The 26,691-nt window shown below is 43.6% G+C and overlaps 1 protein-coding gene across 1 annotated transcript in view; it reads right to left on the reverse strand.

Annotated features, from left to right (window-relative positions):
- Positions 1-21,313: 21,313 nt before the first annotated feature.
- The window catches only part of CMPK1 (cytidine/uridine monophosphate kinase 1), a 33,062-nt gene continuing 27,684 nt past the window's right edge, over positions 21,314-26,691 (reverse strand). Inside the window, exons 3-6 of the mRNA XM_055342122.1 lie at positions 25,305-25,457; positions 23,847-23,923; positions 23,510-23,606; positions 21,314-22,395 (exon numbers count right to left, since the gene is read on the reverse strand). Coding sequence (XP_055198097.1) covers positions 22,354-22,395; positions 23,510-23,606; positions 23,847-23,923; positions 25,305-25,457 — 369 coding nt within the window. The 3' untranslated portion in view covers positions 21,314-22,353. The remainder of the gene's footprint in view (positions 22,396-23,509; positions 23,607-23,846; positions 23,924-25,304; positions 25,458-26,691) is intronic.

Consider the following 26,691-nt stretch of genomic DNA (forward strand, 5'->3'; position numbering starts at 1 on the left):
CACTTAGCTCCCACTCACGGAGCCCCGTGTGTGTGTGTGCCCGGCATGAGGACAGAGCCTTACATAATGTCTCTAACACAGCAGTTCTGTGCATCACGCCTGATGCTCCATGCTTTCTCCTGAGCTGTAATACTATAGTTCATACTATTCAGTTCAGTGATTCCCTTGCCAGGAATTCATCCAGAGGGATGTGCTCCATGATGCATGTTCAAGGATGGTCATCACTGTGTTATTTATAATAGGGGAAAATTGAACCTGATACCCTACAGTAAGCTTGGGTCCTTGAAACATTAGGCAGACACTGAAAGAAAATTTGGGGGGAATAAAGTTTAAATATGAAAACGGGCCCAAGACCCTCAGCTGATCCGATGTCTCCCAAAAGACTAGACCCCAAGGAAGAGTCTGCAACCTCAGGCTGGAAGAAAGAAGGGCTCTCCCGGAGGCAAGAAGTAGCATCTGGAATAGTTTATGCCTTTGGAGCAGGCGTGCAGTCATTAGTTGAGCTTTGGCATGTTTGGGGCAATAAGTGCATATTTTCTCCGGGATGCATTGTGAACCGCCTTTGCTCAGAATGTAATGAGTATGTTTCCCAGGAGGGAGGATGTTTGCGCTCCTCCCAGGGCTGCTCTTCTGCCGTCTGCTTGGCATTAGGCTCCCTGCCTTCCTATTTTTAGACAGGTCCAACAGCCTTAGGAGCAGCCTCTGGATGCAACTGTGAGCACGGCCTCCCGAGGGGCCAAGGACCAGTGAGGCAGCCCCCTAGGGAAAGGATCATTTGCTCCAGTGCTTTGCTGTGGTCAAGAGTCACTTCTTTTCTTTTTTTTTTAATTTTTTTTAATTTTTATTTATTTATGATAGTCACATGAGAGAGAGAGAGAGAGAGAGAGAGAGAGGCAGAGACATAGGCAGAGGGAGAAGCAGGCTCCATGCACCGGGAGCCCAACGTGGGATTCGATCCCGGGTCTCCAGGATCGCGCCCTGGGCCAAAGGCAGGCACTAAACCACTGCGCCACCCAGGGATCCCGAGTCACTTCTTTTCATCCCTGTTTGGGACTCCACCCTGGGGATTTTCTGAGCTTAAAAAAAAACGGAGGTTTTGTTACTGTTTTTTCCTCCCGGCAGAAGTTACAGGGGTGGAAAATACAAATAAATCCATCTCCTGTGACCCTTCTGTCCAGCCCTGGGCTACTACTTTCCCTCATTCTCCTTTGGGCCCGTACAGAGTTAGCTGCTTCTGCCGGGAAGGCCCTTTCTCCTTTCCCAGCTCCCACCTCCATCTGAAAAACTCAGCTCATGCCACCTCCTCCCGGAAGCATTCCAAATGGCCCCAGGCTCCTTCTCTGACTTTCCTACAGCTCCTATGCTTCCCTCCATCACAGCCATTACCACACTCAGTACTGAAGGCCTGCACAGCTCCCTCCTGACTCTGTGTGTCTTGGTGTGAGTTATTCCTCTAGGGAGGCTCCCAGCATCCAACACGGGGCCAGGGACAGAACAGATGCCATGTAGATGCTGACTGACTGCTCATGGATGAAAGGACAAAATTGATGAATGCAGTAACAGAGCATCAGACATGAAGGGACAGGCTGCAGCCCCAGAGTTTCATAGGTAAGGATTCTGAGGCTTACGCAGGGAGGGAGAGGTATTACCAGGAGTCACTGCTTGCAAGTGACAGGATACCAACTCAAACCAACTTAAGAAAAATGGAAAGGGAAAGGGACGCCTGGGAGGCTCAGCAGTTTAGCACCTGCCTTCGGCCCAGGGCGTGATCTTGGAGTCCTGGGATCGAGTCCCACGTCGGGCTCCCTGCATGGAGACTGCTTCTCCCTCTGCCTAATGTCTGCCTCTCTCTGTGTGTCTCTCATTAATAAATAAATAAAATCTTAAAAAAAAAGAAAAGAAAAATGAGGGAAAAAAAAGAAATGAGGAAGGTATACTGGCTTATAAATGATGGTAAGGGGATGCCTGGGTGGCTTAGTGGTTGAGCATCTGCCTTTGGCTCAGGGCATGATCCTGGGGTTCTGGGATGTCCTGCATCAGGGTTTCCCCACAGGGAGCCTGCTTCTCCCTCTGCCTATGTTTCTGCCTCTCTTTGTGTCTTTCATGAATAAATAAAATATTTTGATTAATTAATTATTAAAAATCTATAGCGTCACTAGCATTACTGAAGCAGCTCAGCACCCAGCCCACACACATGCTCATGTGTACTGTCTTACGATGGACTCTGTGAGGTGGATATCATTGCTCCCATCTTACTCCCAGGTGAGAAAGCAGAGGTTCAGAGAGGGTAAGTCATTGGCCCAAAGTCGCAGAGAGTTCAGGAGCCCAGCAGAACTCTCAGTCCTCCCCCTCCTCTGTGTACAGTGTAACCACAGCCCAAGAGGGGAAGGACTAACGTGAAGTCACAGAGTAGGTGAGTAGGATACTCATGAGCATTTAATCACGTTATAGATACATAATGGACATCTCTGGGGTGTCTGCTCTGCTCGTGACAATGTTCTTCTGTCAGAACAACCCAGCCCCGGATCCCATGACTATGGGGAATCACACTCAGAGGAATAGCCGGGCAGCCACGTTAGTAGGCTGTGACCCCATTCCCCTTTCCAAGGCCCACTGGGCCACACTGGGACACCTGCTTCAGTTGGGCCAAACACCTTCTTTTGGGAATTTGGAGATTCTTTTCATGTGGCCGGAACATCAGGTGCTGTGAGCACTCATGTTGCCCCATCTGATGGAGGGCAGAGAAGGCCAGCCTGGGAAGAGAACAGAACAAAGGTGGAGACAGAAGAAGGGAGATAAGCCACCCTTGGATCACTGGGTCAAGTCCCTCCCTGCATTAGGTTGCTTGAGATTCCAAGTGCCTTGTAATCAATTCCCCTTTCTTTGTTTAAACTGACTCGAGTGGATTTCTTGTTGTAAAAATAGCATCCTAATACAGCATGTAGCAAAGCATTTACTGGAAAGGGAATCATTGCATGAAAGCGCAGAGTTACCTCAGTCACCTTTGGTGGTCCAAGAAGGCCATAGCCAGCTGGAGTGGGCAGGAGGGTATCCCTGGAGCAAGCAGGACTCCTCTGTCCTTGAAGGAAGAGATTTGAGTAAGCAGGGAGAGAAGAGGTGGAATGCTTCCAAGCACCTGAGGTGATGCAAGGGAGGCTGCTTTGAAGGAGTTGAATGTGCGACAAAGCAGGGAGGTCAAGTAGCAAACAAGAAACATGGTGGTCTTCTGGTCCCCAGGAGCTATCCAATCCATCCAACGTGTTGGGTGGGTATAGGGAGGGGTTGGGGAGCATTAAGCCCTGGGAGTTTCTCAGGCCTGGTAATAAACCAAATCACTGCAGTGAGAGCAATTATATCCCCCCACCCTGGCCCCCCACCCCGCCCACTGAGGTGCTCTGTCTAGCTTGACATCAGACAATTCACCATTTCCTGCCCTGCCCCTCATTTGTGCCTCTGGTTCTGCAGTTCCGCTGGCCGAGGAGCCCTTCATCCAATCTCGGCGCAACTCAAAGGCCATTGTATCCTGACAGCCTTTCCTGTCACCCTCCCCCAAACCCCAAGGTGAAACCCAGCCTCTCTTCCTGTGGATTCCCACGTGGACCCTCTACTGTGTAGACTGTATAATACTGACCTGTGCAAGCATCTGTTGTCCCCACTAGAATGTGAGACCTGAGGCCAGGAACTCAGATCGGATTCATGGCTTCTCTCTTGCCCAATGCTGAGACTGGCCCACAGTGGGGAAAATTTGCTAAACACCTGTACATATCCATGGTCCATACTAAGCACAGAAGAAGTGATGTGTTTGCTGCGTCCTTACCGGCCTCCCTCCCTGACTTAACCAATCAGGAGAGCGGGTGAGGTTTGAGGGGCGGGAGTCCTTCACCCAGAGGGAGCTGTGGAGTTGGGAGCGGTGTGTGGATATGCAGTCTACTGCACGGGTATGGGCATGCACGGGTACCTGCGGGGAACTCTAGGCTGTGAGTCGAGGAGGGCTCCCCCGAGAGCAAAGCAGTTGGCAGCATACAGGCCCAGCTGTGTCGGCCACCCCCTGGCCCCTAGTCTTCATTCTAGTCACATGGTCTTATGAGCCATAGGCATCAGGCCCGGAAACTGACGGACTCAAAAGCTCCAAAGCCCACCCAGTTTGGTCTGGTGCCCAGGAGGGCCGGGGTACAGTAGACACCAGTCTAATCTTCTGTCAAATGATGCTCCAAAAAGATCTGGTTAATCTTTGTTAACCTGTAGTTTTATAACCAGGCTGATTGGGTGTACCCTGAGTCTCACGAGGGGCCAGGAGACAGATTGGCACAGCCGTATGAGGAAACCGGCTTTTGGCAAAAAGAAATGAGCAGAAAATGACCGAGAGCTTTCTGAGTATCTACAGGTTCCACCTCTGATACATATTTCAACTTTTCCTCCCAGTAAGCCCGGGCGCTAGTTACCCCTTCTCCATCTTATAGGTAAAGAAACAAGTCCCCGGGTGTTGAGGTGGCTTGCCCCGCAGTGAGGGCTGAAAAGTGGCCCCGTGGGGACTTGAACTCAGCTGGCAGATGGCCACCCTCTCATCATGGAGTCCCATTGCCTTTAGAGGGTGTAGAAGCAGCACCTTGTCTTCCCAGAGCTCCATGGCCCCAAACTTTCAGCCCCCTACTTGTCCGGCTCTCTCAAAAACAGCTCTCCTCAGGCTGGCCCCCCATGGACCACAGTCAGATCATCCTGTCACAGCTGCCCTTTCTCTCCTAGCATTTAGTCCTGAGGTTGACTAGGTGTCTAATGTCTGCCTCTGCCATTGGACTGTAAGTCCCCCCGACAGTAGGGGCTTTATCTTTGTCACTGCCTACGCCCATCTGTTTACTCAACAGATATCTATTGAGCACCCACTCTGTGACAGCCACTGTGCTAGGTGTTTGGTATTCAGTGGTGGGGAAAAAAATGACAAATACCCCTGCCTTTTGGAACTTACCTCCAAGCATAGACAGACAATTGGCAAATCTTACAGTGGTTTTTTTTAAAGATTTTATTTATTCATAGACACACACACACACAGAGGCAGAGACACAGGCAGAGGGAGAAGCAGGCTCCATGCGGTGGGAGCCCAATGTGGGACTCGATCCCGGGATTCCAGGATCGCACCCCGGGCTGCAGGTGGCGCTAAACCGCTGCGCCACTGGGGCTTGCCCTCTTATACCTCTTATAGTGTTTTAAGTCTTAGGAGGTATTAAGCATGATGGACAGAAATAAAGGGGGAGGGCATAATAGAAAGAGTAGGGGTGTGATTGTATGGGGGGAGGGCAGGAAGGGCCTGGAAAGAGTAAGGAAGGGAGCTATTTGGATATATGAGGGAAGGGCATTCCAGACAGTGGGAACAGCACATACAAAAGTGCTGAGGTGAGAGAGTCCCTGGCATTTTCCAGAAACAACAGTAAAAAAGCCAGCAAGACTGGAGCAGAGTGAGCCAGGGGCAGGGCATGGCATGCGAGCTGTGCAGGGCACCCTGAGGGCTTCCCCTTCCCTTTGTGTTGGGAAGTCACTAGAGAGTGACAGAGAAGTTGATCTGACTTGGGTTTGATGTCACTCTGGCTATTGTGGTAACAAGAGAGAGTTTCAATGCACTTTAGTTGTTTTTTTTTCACTTTAGAGATTTAATAGGGATTTTTGAATGAATGAGCAGAGGAGAGTGAGAAGGAAGAAAGAGCTGCTCTCGAGGAGAGAAGCTGGAGAGGCAAAACCAGAGGACACTTCTGACCTTGAGCTCAGTGCTTCTGAGTCCAGTTAGGAAGATGCGGAAGGGAACGAATGTCCCCTGAGCAGACCTGGCAGGGCATCTTAGTACATGTCCTGCGAGGTCATAATTCCTCGTTGTGGGAGATGTGCAGCTCAAGCGCCGCTGACCTCAGGAGAACGATGAGCTGTGGCCTTCCATGGGCAAGGGACAGCCTGTGTCCCCCCCCATCCGTCCTGCAGCTCAGATGGCGCAAGTGGGCGCAGCAAGGTTCCTGTCTCCTCCTACTGGGCCTCAGCGGACCCTCAGGGCTGTCAAGCCCCCTTGGAAAGTCTGGTACCTGCCTTAGCTGGGGCAGGTGATGGAGGAGGCCTGGCCTCCAGCCCGCAGGAGACACTGGCAGCAGAGCATTTGGAGTGGTACTTGGCTGGGGCCAGGAGGCTGTCCAGAGTGGCAGGCCCTCTGTGGGCAGAGTCCTGGATTCCAGGGAGCCAAGGCCAAGGCAGGCCAGGAATTCCTTGCCTTAATTTTTGCCTCTAATTCCTCCCAGAAATGAGGCATGTCAGTCTTTAAATTCTCGGGTTTTTATGAGGCGATTATGGTGATTACTATAAATCTCCCGTGTGTTGTTTTTAAAGGGGCAATTAAGTGGAGGAACCAGGCACCATTTTCGTTTCTCATTAAGTGATTAGGGTTTGTTTGGCAAATCCCAACATCTGTGGCTAAGAGGCTGGCTCTTCGGAACTTGACTTGGGCAGCGCATAGCCTTCACAGACGGGGGAAGCATCCGGCACTTCTCGTCTGCCCTGGCTTCTCCTAGCCTGAAGGAGTTGGAGGGGGTCCTTCCACTGTATAGATGAGGAAACTGAGGCACAGAACAGGGAACCAATCCACCACTATTGCACCACTATCAAGCAATAGAGCCAGGTTCTGCCTTCCAGAGAAAGACTAACCATTGCACCATACTTGCCATCTAAAGAAGGAGTTTTCAGTAAACCTGTTCCCACTGGCAGCTTTGCTTCTGGAAGGGAGCAGTGATGGCTCCTTCCTTAGTGGAGGGTCACTTTCTTCCACCTTCTTTTCCTCTTTCTCCTTGAACAACCATAGTATCAACAATACAGCAGACACTGTTGGTGTCCACCCAGTGGTCATTTCCGACCTCCTTTTCCTTTGCTTCCCACTAAGGAGGCCGTGCATTACCTCCCTGGTGGCTAGGAGAGACTGCGTGACCTAGTGCTGGCCAATGAGAGATGTGGGGGATTTTGCTGTTGGATTTCTGGATAGATTTTCTTCCTCCTTGAAGTTACTCAAGAAGAAAACCTTTGTTCCACACGTACTCCCTCACTTCTGCTTTTACCTTTGGTGGTTTGTAGTGATGCTACCTGCTGAGGCAACCATCTTGTAACTTGAGACAACAAACTTGAAGAAGAAAACCAGCTGTTCTGGTCATTATATTACTAGGTAAAAAATCACCCCCAAAATTCAGTGTCTTAAAGGAACAATTTATTCTCTCACCATTCCGTATGTTGACTGGACTCAACTACATGGTTCATACTTGAGGACTTTGGTTGCAGCCTGATAGAGGTGGGGGCAGGAATCATCTTAAGGCTCAATGGGGCTGGATGTCCTAGATGGCTCACTCGTATAGCTGGCCGCTGATGCTGGATGCCCACTGGGAGCTCAGCTTGGGCTCCTGACCAGGACACCTGCACAGGAATTCTTCATATGGCTCGGTGTCCCACAGCATGGCCGCTGATTTCCAAGGGCAAGTGTTCAAGCACTAATCATTTTAAGAGGCCCAGACCTATGCTGCAAGACTCATGATGTAACCTTGGAAGTTCAAAATGTCATTTCCAGGGACACCTGGGTGGCTCAGCAGTTGAGCACCTGCCTTCGGCCCAGGGCATGATCCTAGAGTCCTGGGATCGAGTCCCATGTTGGGCTCCCTGCATGGAGCCTGCTTCTTTCTCTGCCTCTCACTCTGTGTCGCTCATGAATAAATAAATAAAAATCTTAAAAAAAATAAAATGTAATTTCCAGCACATTCTATTGGTTAAGCTAATTACTAAGGCCTGCTCTTACTAAAGAGGAAGAGAATTATACTCTATATCTAGGAGAAGGAATGGCAACATGACATTGCAGAAGAGCAGGTGGCATGGGAAATATTGTTCTGTTCATCTTTGGAAAATGCAATCTACCCTATCCACATGATGTGGTAAGCTGGAATGAGTCATGGTCCTTGTTACCTCTAAGCCACTGCACTGGTCCTGTTACCTCTAAGCCACTGCACTGGTCCTGGGACTAACCTTTCTGGACTTCTCAAGTAAACAAGCAATGTCCTAAAAGTTTAAGCCATTGTGAGTTGGATTTTCTGTCCAAATTTGGAGCAGGAGGCAAACATGATCAGGGAAGACTTCCTGGAGAAGGTGGGACTTAAACTGCACATTTCAAGACCATCTCAAGTTCTTACACTTTGGTATAAAATACTCCTAGATTTGAGTTCTATTTCTGCAATTACTACTAGCTGTGTGACTGAGCAACTTAAACTCTCTGAGCTTCAACTTTCTCATTTATAAAATAGGAATAATAATATTTGCCTCCAAGGCCCTTCTGAGAATTCAGTGAGATGATACATATAGTAAGAGCTTAGCATGAGACCTGATGCATAGGAAGTGATTTTTTAAAAAGATTTTATTTATTTATTCATGAGAGACACACAGAGAGAGGCAGAGGCATAGACAGAGGGAGAAGCAGGCTCCCCATGGGGAGCCTGACACGGGACTCGATCCCAGGACCCTGGGATCACAACCTGAGCCAAAGGCAGACACTCAACCACTGAGCCACCCAGGTGTCCCGCATAGGAAGTGATTTTAAAATATTATTTATCATGACTATCTTATCAAATTATTAAGAGGCAAAAAACTAACCCAGTTGGTTTTGTGTTGATCCAATGTTGCTGTTGAGACCACTGAGAAGTGTCAGGAAAGCATTTTGTGGGGGACATAACTGCCCCTAGATGTGCCCCTTCCATCTCCGGGGGCAAAAGCAGAGCTGAAGGTGCTGTGAGCGAGACCAAGGGTGGGGGACTTCTGCCCTGGGAGAAGCTGGATTGTCCTGTACAGCTCAGTGATGGGAAAGAGGTGAAAGTAGCCTATAATTTGGGGGCTGGTGAGAGGAGCCTGGTTGAGACCCCTGAACAATCACTCAAAACAGTCTAAGGCCCCAAACCTTCTTCTATGGAAATCTGAGGTTGGGATGGGCAACAATCTTTTACAGGTAGGGTGACCAGTTTGCCCTAGTTTGCCCGGGACTTTCCAGTTCTAGCATTGAAAATCTCACATCCTGAGAAGCCCTTTAGTGCAGGGCACACCAGGAGGGTTGGTCAGACCTTGTCCGCAGGGATCCTGCAGGTGGAGCCCTCCAGGATTCAGGGAATCCTGTGTCCCAATATAAAGGATAACATCCTGGCCAAGTAGTCTGTCCCATGGAGGCCCAGGATGCAGAGCCCCCTCCAGGGAAACAGGCTTTATAGCCTTATAGGTCAGGGGCAGCAGCAGCCCCTCAGTGATCACAGGCTGCATGTCCGGGCCTAGAGACAGAAGGTCAAGTATGGAGTAGCAGCAACCTCTCTCCAGCCACAGTTGGCCTGTCTCAGCCCTTTGGGAGATTCACACTTGTGCTCTTATCACCAGTGAGTAACATGAGATAATTTTAGGGGTCATATAAAAACGGAGATCATATAAGAACGGTGATCATATGAGAACAGTGCTCAAGCCTGAGCTATATAGCTTTCCCAAATCATGCCTGAAAACTGAAATAGAACCAATCAGTCTTCACTTGTCAGGTATGAACCAATAGGGACTGTGTTCCCAGAAGCTCTCACCTGACATGCACACTTGGTGTAAAGAAGCCTACAGTCCTTTCCTGCGGAGGAAAGAGCCTTGAAAGGTGAAGAAGTGGTTCCTGCAGCTCAGGGACAAGGGAACGAGCACAGGAGTCCCAAGACACATTTTGAGGACCTCGCAACTGGGCCAGTGTGGTAATAAGAGGGACAGAAGGAGTTTTGGCTGACACGTCACTGGGGATGATAAATTGATGGCTTCTTTTATTCCTGTTTTTCTCGAGAGCCTTTCCAAAATGACAGTTAGGAAATAAGGATGTAAACGCACAACAGTAAAAATAATGAGTGAGGTACCATCAGCAGGGGAGATGCTACAACAAATTTCAGGACAAAGAGAGCAGATGGAAGAGTGTAACTGATGCAGGAGGACAGAGAAAGCCTTGGCACGGGGCATGCAGAGAAGATACAGCCAAGGAAAGAGGCGGTCTTCCTTGGTGCAACCAGCAGACTCAGAGCTCAAATCAGCAGATGAAAGGAGAATCTGCAGACTGGACAGTGCCTCCCCACACCTGGGCACAGAGCACCAGGAGGGCAGTCTACTCTTCAGGTGGGAGCAGGCAGTTTCTGGAGAAATCTAATGTTCCCTGGCTGGGGGGAGGGGATGGGGGAGGAAGTCCTCTGCTATCATGACTGACCGATCGCCTCGTCAACTGGGGCATGCCAGCTAATCAGCAAGCTCTTTAGTTTTTCATTCTTATTTTTTAAATTAAGATTTTATTTATTTATTCGTGAGAGACACAGAGAGAAGCAGAGACACAGGCAGAGGGAGAAGCAGGCTCCCTGCAGGGAGCCCGATGTGGGACTCGATCCCGGGTCTCTGGGATCACGCCCTGAGCCGAAGGCAGATGCCCAACCACTAGCCACCCAGGCATCCCTAGTTCTTCATTCTTTTAATTTTTATTTATTTATGATAGTCACACAGAGAGAGAGAGAGGCAGAGACATAGGCAGAGGGAGAAGCAGGCTCCATACACCGGGAGCCTGATGTGGGATTCGATCCCGGGTCTCCAGGATCGCGCCCTGGGCCAAAGGCAGGCACCAAACCGCTGCGCCACCCAGGGATCCCCCTAGTTCTTCATTCTTAAATGCGAATGGACACCTAAAGATTACCACATATTTGAGGAAAGCCTCCAAACTGAACCTAAGGCAAACAAAGTGACCCCAGAGGAAATGGAAATGATGCAAGGAACAGAGATCTAGAAAAAGTTTACACTCTACTAATACCCCCACAGGGATTCAGGGAGGTACTGTGTCCATAAAATAAAAACTGGATAATATAAAGAAAAAAGAACCAAACAGAGCTCTTGGGTTAAATATATATATATTTATTATATATTTATATTACATATATATATTAACTATATAATTGTATATGTGTATATTAATTATATAATTTATATAATATGTAAATAAATTATATATAACGTATATATAGTATAAAAATATATGTAACAGAAATATAATGTTTTCAAGCTAAGGAAGAGTTTCAGAAAGTGAAATAAAAAGATGAGGAGGTAGAAAATTTGAGAGAATGGGGTTCCTAGCTGGCTCAGTTGGAGGAGCATGCAACTCGATCACAGGGTTGAGTTTGAGCCCCACATCGAGTGTAGAGATTACTAAGAAAAATAAACTTTAAAAAGATTTTATTTATTCATGAGAGATACACACACACACACACACACACACACACACACACACACACACAGAGGCACAGACACAGGCAGAGGGAGAAGCAGGCTCCATGCAAGGAGCCCGATGTGGGATTCGATCCTGGGTCCCCAGGACCACAACCTGGGCTGAAGGTGGCGCTAAACTGCTGAGCCACCCGGGCTGCCCAATAAACTTTTTTAAAAAAGGAAAATATGAGAGAAAATATAAACTACTTAAAGCATCAATCCAAGAAGTTAAAAATCCAACTAACAGGAATTCTAGCACAGATACAAATGGAGAAGAGGAATTATTTAAAAGTTACATAAGAAAATTTCCCAGAAACCAAGTTCATAAAGTCTCCATATTAAAAGAGTTCAGTATATGCCCCCAAAATGAATGACAAGGTGATCCACACTCAGGTACAGTATCTGGACACTTCTGAACACAGGGATTAAAGAGAAGATCTAAAAAAAATGAGAGAGAGAGAGAAGATCTAAAAGCTTTCAGAGGGGAGAAAAATGAAAATAAAGAAAAAAGGGTCACAAAGGAATGAAAATGACTTCAGAATTCTCAGCAGGAACACAGGATGCTAGCAGTCAGCAGAGAAATGCTTCCAAATGCCAGCCAAGCGGAGTTCTCAATCTAGAACTCTATATAGGCTAAACTATCAATCACTGGACTAGAATAAAGACATATGGAGCCATACTGGAGTCAGAGTATTTATGTCCCATGCACCCTTCCTTAGTTAATTACTGGGAGCGTTTTCTCTAGACAACCCTCCAACCCATGGAAATAAGCCATGGAAGAAAAAGGTATGTTCCAGAAAAGACTAGCCCCCGTGCAGAAGCTATGAGAGGAATCCAGGCTGACTAGTTAGTGTCCAGCAGGTTTAGACACTCGCAGATGAGATTCGAGTGGGAGAGCAGGGGGCCTTGAAAGGAGAGGTGTCGAGGGGGAGGGGGAGGCTGAATGAGAGACTGGATAAACATGAGAGAGAAATAAAGGCAGTAAGGAAATAGGAGAAGAAAAAGTGGTGCATGAAATAAAATGCCGTCTAGTAACCACCAGCTCTGCAGTGAATGATACTAACACTATTACACAAAAAAGAATTTTATTAGTTTCTAAATTTTTGGATGCATTTATAAACAAAGCATAAAAGACATGACTGTCTAGCTGGAGACCGAAGAGAAAGTCAGAGATGTGTAGCATGAGGAAGATTCCATCTGCCTTTGTTGTCTGGAAAATGGAAGGGGCAAGAGACTTGAGCCCCGCCTCTAGTGCCAAGAGCACCCCATGACCAACAGTCAGCAAGGAAATGGGTGCCTCAGTCTTACAACTGCAAGGAACTGGGTTCTACCAACAGTGTGGATAAGCTTGGAAGTAGATTCTCTTCCTCCCAGCCTCCAGATGAGAGCCCAGCCCAGCTGGTTTCTTGATTTTGGCTTTGTGATACTGTGAGCAGAGAACCCAGACTTCTGAACTGTTAGGTAACACGTGGTTGTTTAAAGTCACCAAGTTTGTAATGATTAGTTACACAGAAATAGAAAACTAATACGCCTGGCATGTCTGCCCCCAGACTCCTGTTGTAAGAGATGCATGGCCTAGTGGTTAAACTGTCAGACTGCAGGCAGGCTGACCTGGGTCAGAACTGTTCCTCTGAGGAGCAGCAGTCGCAAACACAGTAAGCGTTCAATAACTATTGTTCTATTCACTGTCTCTGTTCAGCTCTCAGTCCCTCGGACTCCCTGACTCCCTGCCTCACTCCTCTGGAAAGTTCACCACACCCTCCCCTGCACTTTGTACTTGCTGCACTAATGCAGATCTCAGGCTGTGCTGCTTAAATGCCCTTTCCAGACTATTAGCTTGTGAAAGGGAAGAAATCTAGGCCTGCCGCAGACCCTGTCATGAAGACGGAGCTCTGGGAATGTTTATGGAGAAGGAACATAGAGAAACTTCCTAGAAGTCTGAGCCGCCCAGTGGGGACAACTGCTTAGGGAGTGGTGAGCAATCTGTCACTAGGGTAGTTACCTGTCAGGGATGCTGAAAAAGACAGACTTCATGACATACCGGGGCCTTTCTACCCTAGCTTATGTTTTGAAGCCAGGATTTGTTTTATAGACACACTGAGGGGGAAAAAAGCCGGGAGGCAGTTGCTGGGGGTGGAAGACCTCTCAGGTAGGGCTAGTGGGGAAGTTGTTCAGTTGGGCATGAACTCATTCAGTTATTTTAACATGCATTGTTAACTCGGGCAATCCTGCCCTGGGAGATGCTATCTCAGGCTCTGAAAAAGAGATGAGATTTTGACAGCTGCTCCGGGGGGAGAAGCTTTTGGGAGAGGTCACGTTATGATTAAGACCTGACAGATCCAGGATCCCTGGGTGGCGCAGTGGTTTGGCGCCTGCCTTTGGCCCAGGGTGTGATCCTGGAGACCCGGGATCGAATCCCACATCAGGCTCCTGGTGCATGGAGCCTGCTTCTCCCTCTGCCCGTGTCTCTGCCTCTCTCTCTGTGTGTGTGACTATCATAAATAAATACAAATTAAAAAAAATTAAAAAAAAAAAAAAAAGACCTGACAGATCCAGTTCCCAAGCCACGGTCTCAGGACGGAGCAGGGGGCTCTGAAATATGTTTGTTCAGCTAGGAGGGAGGAGAGAGGAGGAGCTGTGGCTGTTTCAGTGGTTTGGGAGAGGGAAAAGGTGAGAATGAGTACAGTGGATCCTAGAAGGTTGAGAGGTTGGAAATAAGGAGACTCCCAGCTCTGTGCAGGGAGCTGGATCAGGCAGGCTCCTGGGACAGAAGCAATTGACAGGCTGGCGGAACCAAGGGCAAGTGGATGCAGGATGGGTGACGGGTGCCCCCTGGCGGCCACACTGAACAACTACACCCGATGCCAACCAGGCACAGCCAGTGCCCGACTGTTTCACTCAACCTGAGGACCAGAAGGGCCCACTCACCCGCACAAGAGAACCACTTGTTGCAATAAAAATTATTTGTGTGAATGCATTTGTGTGTGGGGTTGTGTTTCTGTGTTGCCTAACTGGGTAGGTGTACACGTGTCTATGAATTTAAGCATGTGTAACTGTGTGTCCGTGTACTGGTGCTGGTGATGGGCACATGTGCAGGTTGTGTGTGCATGTATGTACTACGTGCTATTGTGCAGGCATTGTGAGCACTGGAGCCAGAAGGTGCATCTGTATGTTCGTATGTATTTGTATCTGTTGGTACGATTGCTTATGTTTGCATGGATGTGTGTTAATGTAACTTTTTGGGCCTTGGCTTTGTTTTCTGTTACACATTGAAATAGTTAAGCTCCATAATCTTATTGTTTGTTTAAAGTTTGCTCTTGGATGCAGGCCTGTTCCAGAATAACTAGCAGATGCGAAAAGCATCCATTATGTATTTTTGCAATTAGCCGAAAACCCAGAAACTTTTCTTAAATAACAGACACAATTCTGTGGGTTGCTTATTGCTAGGAGTCGCCTCCTCTCCCCAGCTCAGGCAGGCCGGCCCTGGGCCCAGCCCTAACCCAGGCCAAGCCAGGGAGGGTTTGCAAACTGTCCCTAGTGAGATGGAAAAACCATTAGGGTTCAGAACAGAACTCAAGGGACAGCTCACAGCGAGGAAGAGAAAGAGGAGAAAAAGAGGAGGGGGTAAGGAGTAGAGCAGCCTCCAAAATCTGGGAAGCTTTTGTTAAACAGCCTCATCTAGCTAGGCAGTTGCCCAGTATTCTAGTCTGGACTTGGCTAAACAGACACAGATAAGTCCACATTCTTTTACCTGCCTTTATGGTTTGTCCATTACATTTCCCCACCTTGTCTTTATGTTCCTATCTCCCATTGTTTGGTATACGGACCCCACCCTGTCCAGCTGGGTGCATCCCCCCCCCACCCTTCACTCATCCTCATGCTTTTGCTAGTGCTATTCCTCTCCTCTGATGCAAAGCAGGCACCTCCTCACCACCAGCGGTATTACCACCAACAAACTTTGTTGAGTACCTATTCCAGGCTTGGGGGGGGGACCTGGGAGGTAGAAACAGAAGCTTAAAGAAATTTCTCAGTACCTGGGTCCCTATGGGAAGGCACAGGCTCCCATGATGTTCCTCAGCCTTTCCTCCCTCCTCCTATTAACAGGAAGCTGTTCTGCATGCTGGGTTTCAAGAGAGCCCAAAGAATATGGCTGGGATTCCAGGTGGACCTCAGATTTAGATAGCTACAACTTGAACAGGATGATCCACAAACCATTGAACCTAAGGGCTGGAAGATTCTAAAACATCCTGCTGAGTAGGCATCCAGGCTGCTTGCACACCTCCAGTGATGGAGAACTCATGTCCTCTGTCCCAATTCACTGATGGGCAGCTCTAACTTTAAAAGGTCTTCTCTTGCTTCCATGGTCCTAGCTGTGCCCTCAAGCCCACACTGAACACAACTACTACATCTCCCTTCAGAAGTCTGGACAGTGACAGTGGCCCCCAGGGCTCTCCTCACCTTTTATGACAGTGGCAGCTGGTGAGCTAAAAGCCACCCTATCATATCAAGTTTGTACCCATCTGACAACTTCTTCAGGAGAGAACATTTGTGGTCTTCTCCTAGTCCTTCTCCCTACTCTTTCCCTCCACCCCCTCAGGGGGCTTCAGGGATGGCAGACTAGGCAACTGTTTGTGAGTTCTCATTAGGGTTGTTATCAATTTGTCATTTATCCAGCACAGAATACTTACTCTATGTTAGGCACTGTGGAATAAATACCAAGAAGACTTGCTTGGTCCCTTGCCCAAAGATACAAGACTGGGAGTTTCCAATATCAGCCTTAGTCACTGTTTAGTATAGTGGTTCTCAAAGCACCAGTATCGCCTGAACTTTTTAAGAAACACAAATTCTTGGGTCATACCCAGATCTAGTGAACCAGCAGCTCTGGGGTGGGCCCCACAAACTGGGTTTAATAAGCCTTCCAAATGATTCTGATGCACTTGAAAGTTTGAGAACCACTGATTCAGAATCACCTGGGGAGCCTTTAAAATGAAATTAGAATTTCTGGGAGTGATGCCTGAGGCACCATTTGTTTTTTTTTTTTTTAAAGGTTTAAAAGACATTCAATAAATATTCCACTTATTGAATGAAATTCTATTAAATAGAAGTGGCTCTGAAACATCACAAAATATGACTTTACCTAAGTTTTTATTAGGAATGACAGTGGAGGTGTGCCTGGGTGGCTCAGTTGATTAAATGTCTGTCTGCCTTTGGCTCAAGTCATAAGTGATCTCAGGGTCCTGGGATTGAGCCCTGGGTCAGGCTCTCTGCTCAGTGGTGAGCTGGCCTCTGCTTCTCCATGATCTTTCTTAAATAAATACATACATACATACATACATATATACATACATACTCTTTTAAAGAAGAATAATTTCTTCATTTTTTTTCAAGAAATATTTATTGAGAGCCTACCATGTGCAGACACTGGGAAACAGAGATGAAAAGAGACGTTTTTGTTCTCCTGACACTTATAATCTAGCATGGGAGGTCAACAATAAGTAAACAAAGTAACCTCACAAATTGCAGATCTGTGCAATAGGGAAAATAAACAAGGTAACGAGCTAGTGATGAGGAAGTACAGGCTACCAGAAAGACAGGAGGCAGATCTGGTAAGAGCCAAAGGTCTGGAGTCCAATTCCAGACTTACAACTATCTAACTATAAAGATTGTTGGGCAATTGACTTGGATTCCTTGGGCTTCAGTTTAATTATTCATGAAACAGGAAAACTGCCATCCCAACCTACATGATTTGGAAAACAAAATGAGATCACAGAGGTAAAAGTGTGCTGGCATTAAAACACTATGCAAAACACAATACAGTTAAGAAACCACTAGACTTGAGCTTAACTGGTGAGTTTGTTGAGAGCAGGAACTGTGTATAACTGATTATGGTATCCCTAATTAATCTGTCTCAAACATATTTTGAATGAATGGCCAACCAAGTTTTTGTAACGTCATCATTTAGTGCTCTCGTCATCTCCTGGTCTGATGACAGGCATATTACCCAAGGAAAATATAGATTTCCTGTAACAAACTCTGATCTCAGTAACAGGTTAGCATCTCTGAAATGTAGCTTGTTAACATGATGTTAGCTTAATTAAGATGGCAGATCCTTTCATGAATGTGATTACAAACTGTAATAATGCCTCCTGTGTGAATCTAGCTGTTATCTGACCAAGTGGCCACAGTCTGTGTATTGTCCTAACAATGATTTAGCTGATGACCATAAATTAAACAGCTACTTTAAGTCATAAACACAAGCTAAACTCATAAATATCCACAAAATTACTCACACCATAAGTTAAGGATAAATGAAGATAGATGGTATCAAGGGAATCACATTCCTGAAACCCATTTTCATCAACAAAATACTCTTAGAGAGTAGTGGAAATGTGGCCTATGGATCATGAAAACTTTGGACTTTAGATTAGGAAACGGTGTTTAGTAGGAATGATTATGGCTAGAATAAGTTGTATTATACGCCATTATGGATGGAGAACTGGACTGAACCTACTCCTGCTTCTCTATACAAATGGTTTCACTCTCCCTGTCCTCATCTCATCCCATTTCTGAATCTTCCATTAGCACACAGGAGAAGCAGCCTCAAGTCCAGTAGCACACCTTCCTTCCCTAAGGAGCACTTATCCAGACCTAAGTAAAGGCCCTAAACAGAGGAAGAGTCTCTGCTCAATCATGTTTGATACTGGATATGACATGGATATTCTGACATAGTATTTGATGCCAGGGGGATTTTGATGCAGCTGTTTTAAATTGGTCATTTTGATGTAAGAAGATTTTGACCCAACATGAAAGTTAACCACTAAACTTCAGCATTTTCCCCCCAAATAATGTAAATAATATGTCTATCTTAATCACTACCCTAGTTCAGAATAGGATAATGGTAGTGACTCTTGTACACTACCTGGTAATTAAAAAGAAGGGTTTCCACTTTGACAAGGCTATTTTGATGCAGCCTTGTTTTCAATCATAGATACTCTGACCAAATTCTGGCAGCTACTTAAGAGCCACTTGTGAAACTATTTCTCCATAAAACTAATGAACAACCTACAGTGAGCCATGTACAACAGCTTTGTGCTTTAAAGTACTAACTGCTGAACCAATTCAATGTCTTTTTCCTCTGGTTCTGGAAGCCCTTGGAGCCAGGTGGTTGTGAGACGGCCAGTTCCACCCAGAGTCCTTAGAGAGCTGCAAGCATTTACAAACTGGCAAGGAATCTCAGCCAATTCGGAGATTTTCTTGGACGTCTATATTGAGTCCACTATAGCAATTTTTCCCCCTTAATTTCATAGAAGCAGCTACTGAGAATACATTTTTTCCAGAAAGCCTCCTAAAGGGTAAAATATGAATATTCCCAAAGCTCACAAGCATGTTTTTTGAATTTTACTTTCTCTTTTTAAATGTGGTTGCTCAACCAAATGAGAATGCATCTGCTATCTTTGCAGAATGCTGCTTAACTGCTCAATTCTACTGTGCAGAAGACACTTTTTAAAGTCTGTTTGGATTATCTACCGTTACAGTTGGGATGTGGTAACCTACCTCTGCAGATGCTTTTCCTCTGGTTGGTTAGAGCATCAAAGGCCAGCATTAGGAAGCTGCATAAAGTACTTCAAAATATATCATAAATAAAAAATGTTCTTTGGCTGAAGAGCATCACTTAAAGAAATGTTGATTTATGACCCTTATCTCACCCATTCTAAATAGGACGAAATAACTAAACCCTCTTCTTTCATGCCTCAGTCTTAGGAGGACAAAATCATGAAAGAAAAGCCTCTCTGAAGAAGGCCTCAGGAAAACCAGGTTCTGCTCTAATGAGCAGAAATAACAGAGACCCCCATAAAAATCTGAGTCCTGGTGATAGCTTGGAGCTGGTATGGCTGGTATGGTATAGGGTGATAGCCAGAAATTCAACTTCATCCTTTACCTCGCCCTAGGACAGGTAAGCTGGTGACCTGCAGAACATAACTGAGACCCAGAATTAATACCACAATCACAATAACCACACTCATTCCAAGGAAAGCATACCTGGATCCAAGAAAAGCTTACTCATACTACAGTCAGGGGTGAAGAAATAGAAATAGAGGGATAGATAATTAGGACCATTTTTACCTTTTTTCCTTGGTACACAATAAATAAGCTATCTTGCTTTCATTAGGAAAAAAAAAAAGCCTAGAATTAAGAAGTACTTAATTTAGCCGAAGTATGAAGGTAGGCTAGGAAGAAGTGAAATAAGCTATATAATAATGATTATTAGCCAACAGAGAACATCTGAAGGTCTACCCATATCAGGGTATCAGTTTCAGGTAGAAAACTCTTGGAAGGCAGAGAATGTATCTGTAGCACCATGGCTAGTGCAATTAGTATGTGTTTGAAGATGAAGGACCAAACCTCCAGGGAAAAAATGCTGACCCACTTTGGCCAATACTTTCAGCCACTGAAATAGTCTCTGGAGATCACTGGAATGTCAGGCAACCACTCAAATTACATGACAAAGCCACAAGCCCCCAAAACCCTGCATCCTGAGATATTGCCCGCTGCCAACCTCCCCCTCAAAGAGACAAGCAATTGATGATGTAGGTAGGTAATGAAATATGCTATACTTGTGCCTAAATCCAAATTACTTCTTAAAGAAATGGGATTAAAGTCGTGCTTTCTACTTAATTCAAGATGTGCAAACATAATACCAGAGCAGAAAATCCTCCTATATCCTGAACTCTGCTTTTGCTGTAAACCCACACGTTAAATATGATACTTCTCGGTCTTTCAATATGCTTGAGAGAGAACAGAAATCTGAAACAGTAAAGGCCATGGCACAGAATTTATTGGGATTATTTACCAAATAATTCATATACATCCAACATCACTGAATGGAAATAATATTGATTTTTTTTAAAAGCAAGGCTTCCACAGGGGTCTTTCAAAAAAGTTAAAGACTTCTTGAAATGGAATGACCAACCTAACAAAGTCAAAGGTAACTCAGTCAAATCCTAAACTCACTACTGCCAACATGTTTTTCTACTCAAAAGCAAACAACAAGCAAAGGCTCATAATTTAGTAATTATTGTTTCTTGGTTTCTGTTCTCAAATGCCACAGAAGGATGTGTGATGAAAGAAAGCAAAGCATCTAGTCTCAGCAGTCTTCTGAGTATCAATATAAATAGATTCCCCCATCTGATTAATTTCTTCACTTATTTGAGTAGGAATATTCTCAAAACCTCAGTCTTAAAAAAAAAAAAAAAACCTTAGTCTTTACTTTTGCTTCACACTGCAGTTGTTTGATTAAACCACCAGCAAAGTCCCTCTGTACTGGATGGACTAAATCACTAGAAAAGAATTCATTACAATCCCTTCCAAGAAACCAAAATAATCTCAATACAAATTTTGGTGCTAATATTTTACATTACTTACAGATACTTTGTTTCCTAATGGCAAGTATGTTGAAAAATGTATCATTAATTTCATAATAGACAAAGAAATAAATGAACCTATTATAATGTAAAACAACCATAAATTGCCTTCACTATTCCCAATGACCTTATACTACTCCTTTTTTTTTTTTTTTTTTTTTAAAGTAAACGCTATGTCCAAAGTAGAGCTTGTACTCAGGACCATGAGATCAAGAATCACGCATGCTCTACCACTGAGCCAGCCAGGTGCTCCTATTCCCAAAGACTTTAAATATAAAATCTAATTACACAAAGACAAAATTCCTTACCTGACTTAATCCTGTATACCAAATAGCATAAGTGCTAAAAATGAGAAACATTTTAATAAATTTCACATTAAGAACCTTGGAAATCACTCTGCATTAGTAATGGCAGAAAAAGATCAGAAAGGGGAAAATAAATTTCTCAGAAATTTTTTTAAAGGAAGAATGGATTTAAGGGAAAATTCCTTTGGACTCTATAACCTTTTTTTTTTTTTTTAAATTCTGTGCCTTTCAATGCTTCAACATGATGCCTAAAAAGAATATACTAAATAAAAGTAGCCAAGAAGGAAATCAAACATTTATAAGATATATTTATTATTTTTCTGACCAAAGTGCAATGATTTTTAAATCTCCTTAAACAAATAACTGAAAAAAAGGATTCAAGAAAATAAAACACAAATGGGAAATTAAACATTAGATTTTTTTACTTCATACCAACCCTACATTTAGTCTAAAAAACAAACAAAAACACTCTGAATGAAGTATTACTAAAATGCTAACCAAATCATTTACCATAAACCTAATACATGCACTTCAAGGTTCCACTGCTAGGAATTTTGTTAAGATCAGTTTAATCATTAATAACACTATATAATAGAGCATAGGAACACATGTCATTAGATGTGATCCTTGCCTCTTACCCTCAGACTTATGTCAGAATAAAGCTGACAACTCTGCCAGGCTCTGAACCCCCAGTGACCCCAACCCAATCCCTGGAAGCAAAGAAGATGCCCTGTCACACAACTTTGTGTAAGTTGTAATAAAGCAAAGCCTAAGTTTTCTTACTTTTCTGTAGGAAATGGTCAGTTATTTGATAAATACTAAAACACTTCTAGGAATTCTTTTTATGAGTTTGTTTACCAAACACATTTTACAAGAACCGACTACACAAAAAGTTCCTTTGGAATTTGGTCCACAAATTCACTTAACAGGTTGGAAATTTAAAACCTGCAAGAAAACGAGGAAGTGGGGAATCCCTAATCCTAACATGTTGTAATTATTAAAGGGATATACACACATACTAAAAAGTTTTGCTCACAGAAGGCACAAACTATAAAAGGGATATGCTTTTTGAGTAAAAACAAAGAACTAGCTGATATCCTTCTTTGTTTGGTGAGCACCATAGCTAAGATAAAATTAGACCCGAATTCACTCTACTCCTATAACCAAAAAAATCTAAGATAAAAAATTTAATTTGTCTTACTATATTCTTTCCAGCCATTAATTGAGATGTAATTATGAAAGATTAAAATTGCCTTAAAAAGGGGTTGTAATAGCAGCTATCAAAGCAATATTCAAGCATGATTTTGAGTTTCCTTTCAGGTTTAGAGTTAGCCTTCTTTGTCAAAAATCTTCACAACTTCATCAAAAACCTGTAAAGGATAAAAATAATAGTAATTTTAAAAGAAGGTATTATTAAAACACTATATGGCTAAGTTCCTGCTAAAAGGTCAATTTTTTAATAAATTTTCAAGATGTTCATTAAAAAAATACTGTGATTCCTTGGTTTTATCTGTTTTACTTTACACAATGGCATATAATATCATAAATACATAATTGTGAACAACATACATTCAATTTTATTAGTGGTTTCAGGACAAAACAAACTTCTTGATCAGTAGCAATTATTTGATAAAATGTAAACTGAAGTAGCTTATTTTTCTACTTTTGATTCTAAAGCACTAAGTGCCCTGATGTATCACCTCACCTCTATGGGAAGGAGTAATGGATAAAAAACCAACAGACCTGGGGCTCAATTGGTTAAACATCTGCCCTCAGCTCAGATCATGATCCTAGAGTCTTGGGGTCACTCCCTGCTCAGCAAGAGTCTGCTTCTCCCTGTCCCTCTCTGTTTCTCCCCTGCTCATGCTCACTATCTCTTTCAAATAAATACATAAAATCTTAAAAAAAAACAACAACAACAAAAAAACCTAGAACTATGTGATAAACAAGAAAGGTCCAGAAAGAAAGACTCAGGGAGTCAAGGCGAGAGGATTTGGATTAAGAGACACCAGAAAAAGCTGCTGGGCACTGAGGGCTTGCATAGCAGTTTAGAGATTATGGATTTTTGGAGGAGGTGAGAAGAGCTAGGTCTGGAAGACCTACTTCCCTGGAGCTCTGTGCTCTGTGATGATGAGTTGGAAGCAGCCTGGGGCCCTTGAGGGGCCCCATTCACATTAGAGATTTTTAAAAATGAACATGGTCCAAATCACAGTTCTCAAAATGCCAATTTTCCAGTGCTTGAGAAAAGAGGGTTGGAATTAATAAACCATCCACTTCTTGTGAAGAACAAGTCTCAAGTTGTAAAATCTATTTTAGATGTTATTCAAAACGGAGAAAAAAAATCTCATTTTCCATTTTGTCTCCGGGGTCTTTAAAAGCAAACAAACTAATCTGCCATTTCTCTTTTTCTCCTGCCTACCTACCCCACCGCCCCCACTAAATCACATTTTTACTTGACTTTTAAGGCAAGCTAGGGATACTCACCTCGTCAACAGACTTAGAGGCATCTATTTTCTTGACTTTCCCCATTTCTTCATATAAGTCAATAATTGGCTTTGTTGATTGAAGATAGGTCTGAATTCTGCAAAAGCAGCAAATAATGCAAGATTCTAAGTACTCCCTCATTCTTCCCCAGGTTATAGGACTGCTCAGAGCACAACTCAGATCCAACCCAACCGACTCCCTTATCTTCTTAGACCAGACATTTTACATATTTAAGCATCCCATTTTCTTTTTCTGGGCAAATTGAGGCAGGTATTTAATCGGCTCCTCAAGTTCCAAACTGAGTCTGAGGTGGCAATGTGTAAATTCTGCAAAGTACCTCTTTTCCAAGCTCTCTCTGTTGTCATCACTTCTACCACTGCTCTTTCCCCTCTCAAGACATCGTTCAATACAGATCTAAAAAGAGAAATAAATAAAACGGTCATTACAAAAAAAAAAAAAAACGAGGTGAATTTGCTGTTCACATTTGCCATTCTTTTAACCTGAAAAGAGAAAAAAGTTTGAAGAGATTACAAAGAGCCCGACATTAAAACTAATTTGTCTAATTCATTAATCAACATGCAAAGTCCTTTTAAATTTAAACATGTGGTTCAATTTATATAAACTAGGTTAAATAAGTACAGAGCATAATAAGAATTCATTCATAACTCAGTTTTTCCTGTGTACTTTTTTTTAAAACCGCAATAAAAAGAAGATCTGTATGTGTATGCTTCCATCTAGGATATATTATTAACTTATTAGGTATGAATTACATGCCTCAAACTTCGTTCCATTTTGCTTACTTTTTGATAATTCCATAAATATCCAAATATTTAAGAGTCAACATATTTGCATTTGAATAAAGTATCCCTTGTTAATCGTGAATAAACATTCCTTAGTTATAAAGCTGCGGTAACATTCTAAAGTTAACTTTGAAGAATAAGTGAAAACATATTTTTGGGAGTTGGAAAAAGAGTTACATTTTAAAACAACTCAAAGGCTGCAGTAAGTCTCTCCACCGGAGGCACATTTGCAATTCAACCCAAGAATAGCCAACTTCCTTCAAGGCAGTACTTTAGATTCTTATTCTTTCAGGCTGTTGGCATTAATTTAATGAAGTTATATTACAGCTGTCAAACAGTCAGGCCTTCTAATTAAATGATTCTGAGAAATTCATTTAGTTATTTAAAGGTATGTCTGGGTATGTTATTAGAAGTACCAGGAAGAAAAAGCACTTTCCTGCTTTTCTCAAGATCATTTCACTCTTAGAAGAAAAATTAAACTTTTTTTTTTCCGAACCAACCAAGCTATCTTACATGTTTCTTTAAAATAGAAAGTTCTCCCAGCTTACCAAAAATGTTTCCCTAACATCCTAAGACAATACTCTGATACAGAGGGGCCTGGGTGGCCCAGTGGTTGAGCATCTGCCTTTGAAAGCTCAGGTCATGATCCCAGAGTTCTGGGATCAAGTCCCACAACAGTCTCCCCGCAGAGAGCCTTCTTCTCCCTGAACCTATGTCTCTGCCTCTCTCTGTCTCTCATGAATAAATAAAGTCTTTAAAAAAACAAATACTTGTTATTTTGAAAATAAAGCAAATTTTAGGCCCACAAGATTGCTGATGCCAAATAGTTTTTAGTACTGCAGCCTCAAGATAGTGCTGTTCCATCCATCCAATTTGTCAGTTCAAGGTAATATTGTTGCCACTATAAAATGTAAATATAAAAGTCACTTTGTTTTTCTCTAATAGTGACCATCAGTTGCTTAAAGACCATATGAGCAGATGAAGCTTTTCATTACCTCATTATTACAGTCAAAAAACAGAACAAAAGATACATCTGCCTTCCCATCCATGGTCTTATTCCAACCTTGAAGGTTGTCTTGATTTCTTGGAAACCCATCAATCAAGAATTTATTCTTCTGAGCATTGGCAGCCATTGTCTGATCCATTTCCTAAAAGAAAAGGAAGATTCAGGTTCAACACATTAACAAAATCCAATTTCTTAAGCAGGGTGAGGGAGATATAAGTATTTTGTTATTATTATTATTCCTTAAATCATCAGTAAAGAGTGGAGGGTGCATAGAAAAAAAAGACTTAAAGGAAATAATCCAATATACATATACATACACATACAATGTTTTTTTCTGCAGTTTCTAAATTTTTTACAGTAAGCATTTATTACTTTCACATATACATTCACAAAGTTATAAATAGCAGAAAGAAAGAAAAAATAAGCATTAACCAGTACCTTTGCTCCAGCTACTAGAGATCCCATCTTGCCTTCCCCTCTCCCCTCCCAAGTCATTTTGCTATAGGAAGAAGTATGCTGCTTCTGCAGGCATTCAGATTCTCCGCAATAATTCAAGTCCAATTGCACAAAGCTTTGGACAAATATAAAGAGATTGGAAGCATTAATTATTAGCATAAAAGTTAATACATTTTTGACTGAAGCTAATAATTTTAAATGCTACTGGCTACCCCAAAACACAGGTAGCAGAGGAAAGAATACAAGCAAGGAAGACAGCAAAAGTAGCACGCTTCACCATTCCTAGCCAAAGTCTGAGACCGGAATGTTGAAATATGTGAATGGGAGGTGCAGGTCCCTAGTTTCCAAATCTTCACCACTGCCAGCCACCATGGGCTATGCACTGATGCAGAACTCTGACCAAAACACATCAACATCCAGTCCCCTCAAACTGCTCCTTGTTTCTCACGAAGAATAAAGGCTGTCAGGTCCTCTAATTCCTTTATCTAAGGGTTGGCTTTATCCCAGCATTTGCTTCTCCAATATCCTCTAGTAATACAAAACTTTCACAGAATATTTTTGAGCCCCCGCTACAGCATTTCTACCCTGATTATGACAGAGGAAGATATCTGAAGAGGTGTGCTACTCATTCAACATACATTTATTCAAGGCCTAATTACCAGGGAACATGAACAGTAACATGGCTCTTGGGAGGCTCACGGTTCAGCAGGTAACAATTACATGTAAGTAAATGTGCTAAATTCTATGAGGACATAGGAAAAGATGCAATGATAAGACAACAAAATAAAGCACAAATTACCAGGGAAACTGCCCAAGAGAGCTTTACCAGAGAAATGGCAGTGGAGCTGAGTCCTAAATAGCAAAGTGGCAAGCAGATGGGGGTCAAGGTACTCCAGATGATGTAAACTGGATATATAAAG

This window comes from Nyctereutes procyonoides, unplaced genomic scaffold (assembly GCF_905146905.1).
Source record: "Nyctereutes procyonoides isolate TBG_1078 unplaced genomic scaffold, NYPRO_anot_genome, whole genome shotgun sequence".
Taxonomy (NCBI): Eukaryota; Metazoa; Chordata; class Mammalia; order Carnivora; family Canidae; genus Nyctereutes; species Nyctereutes procyonoides.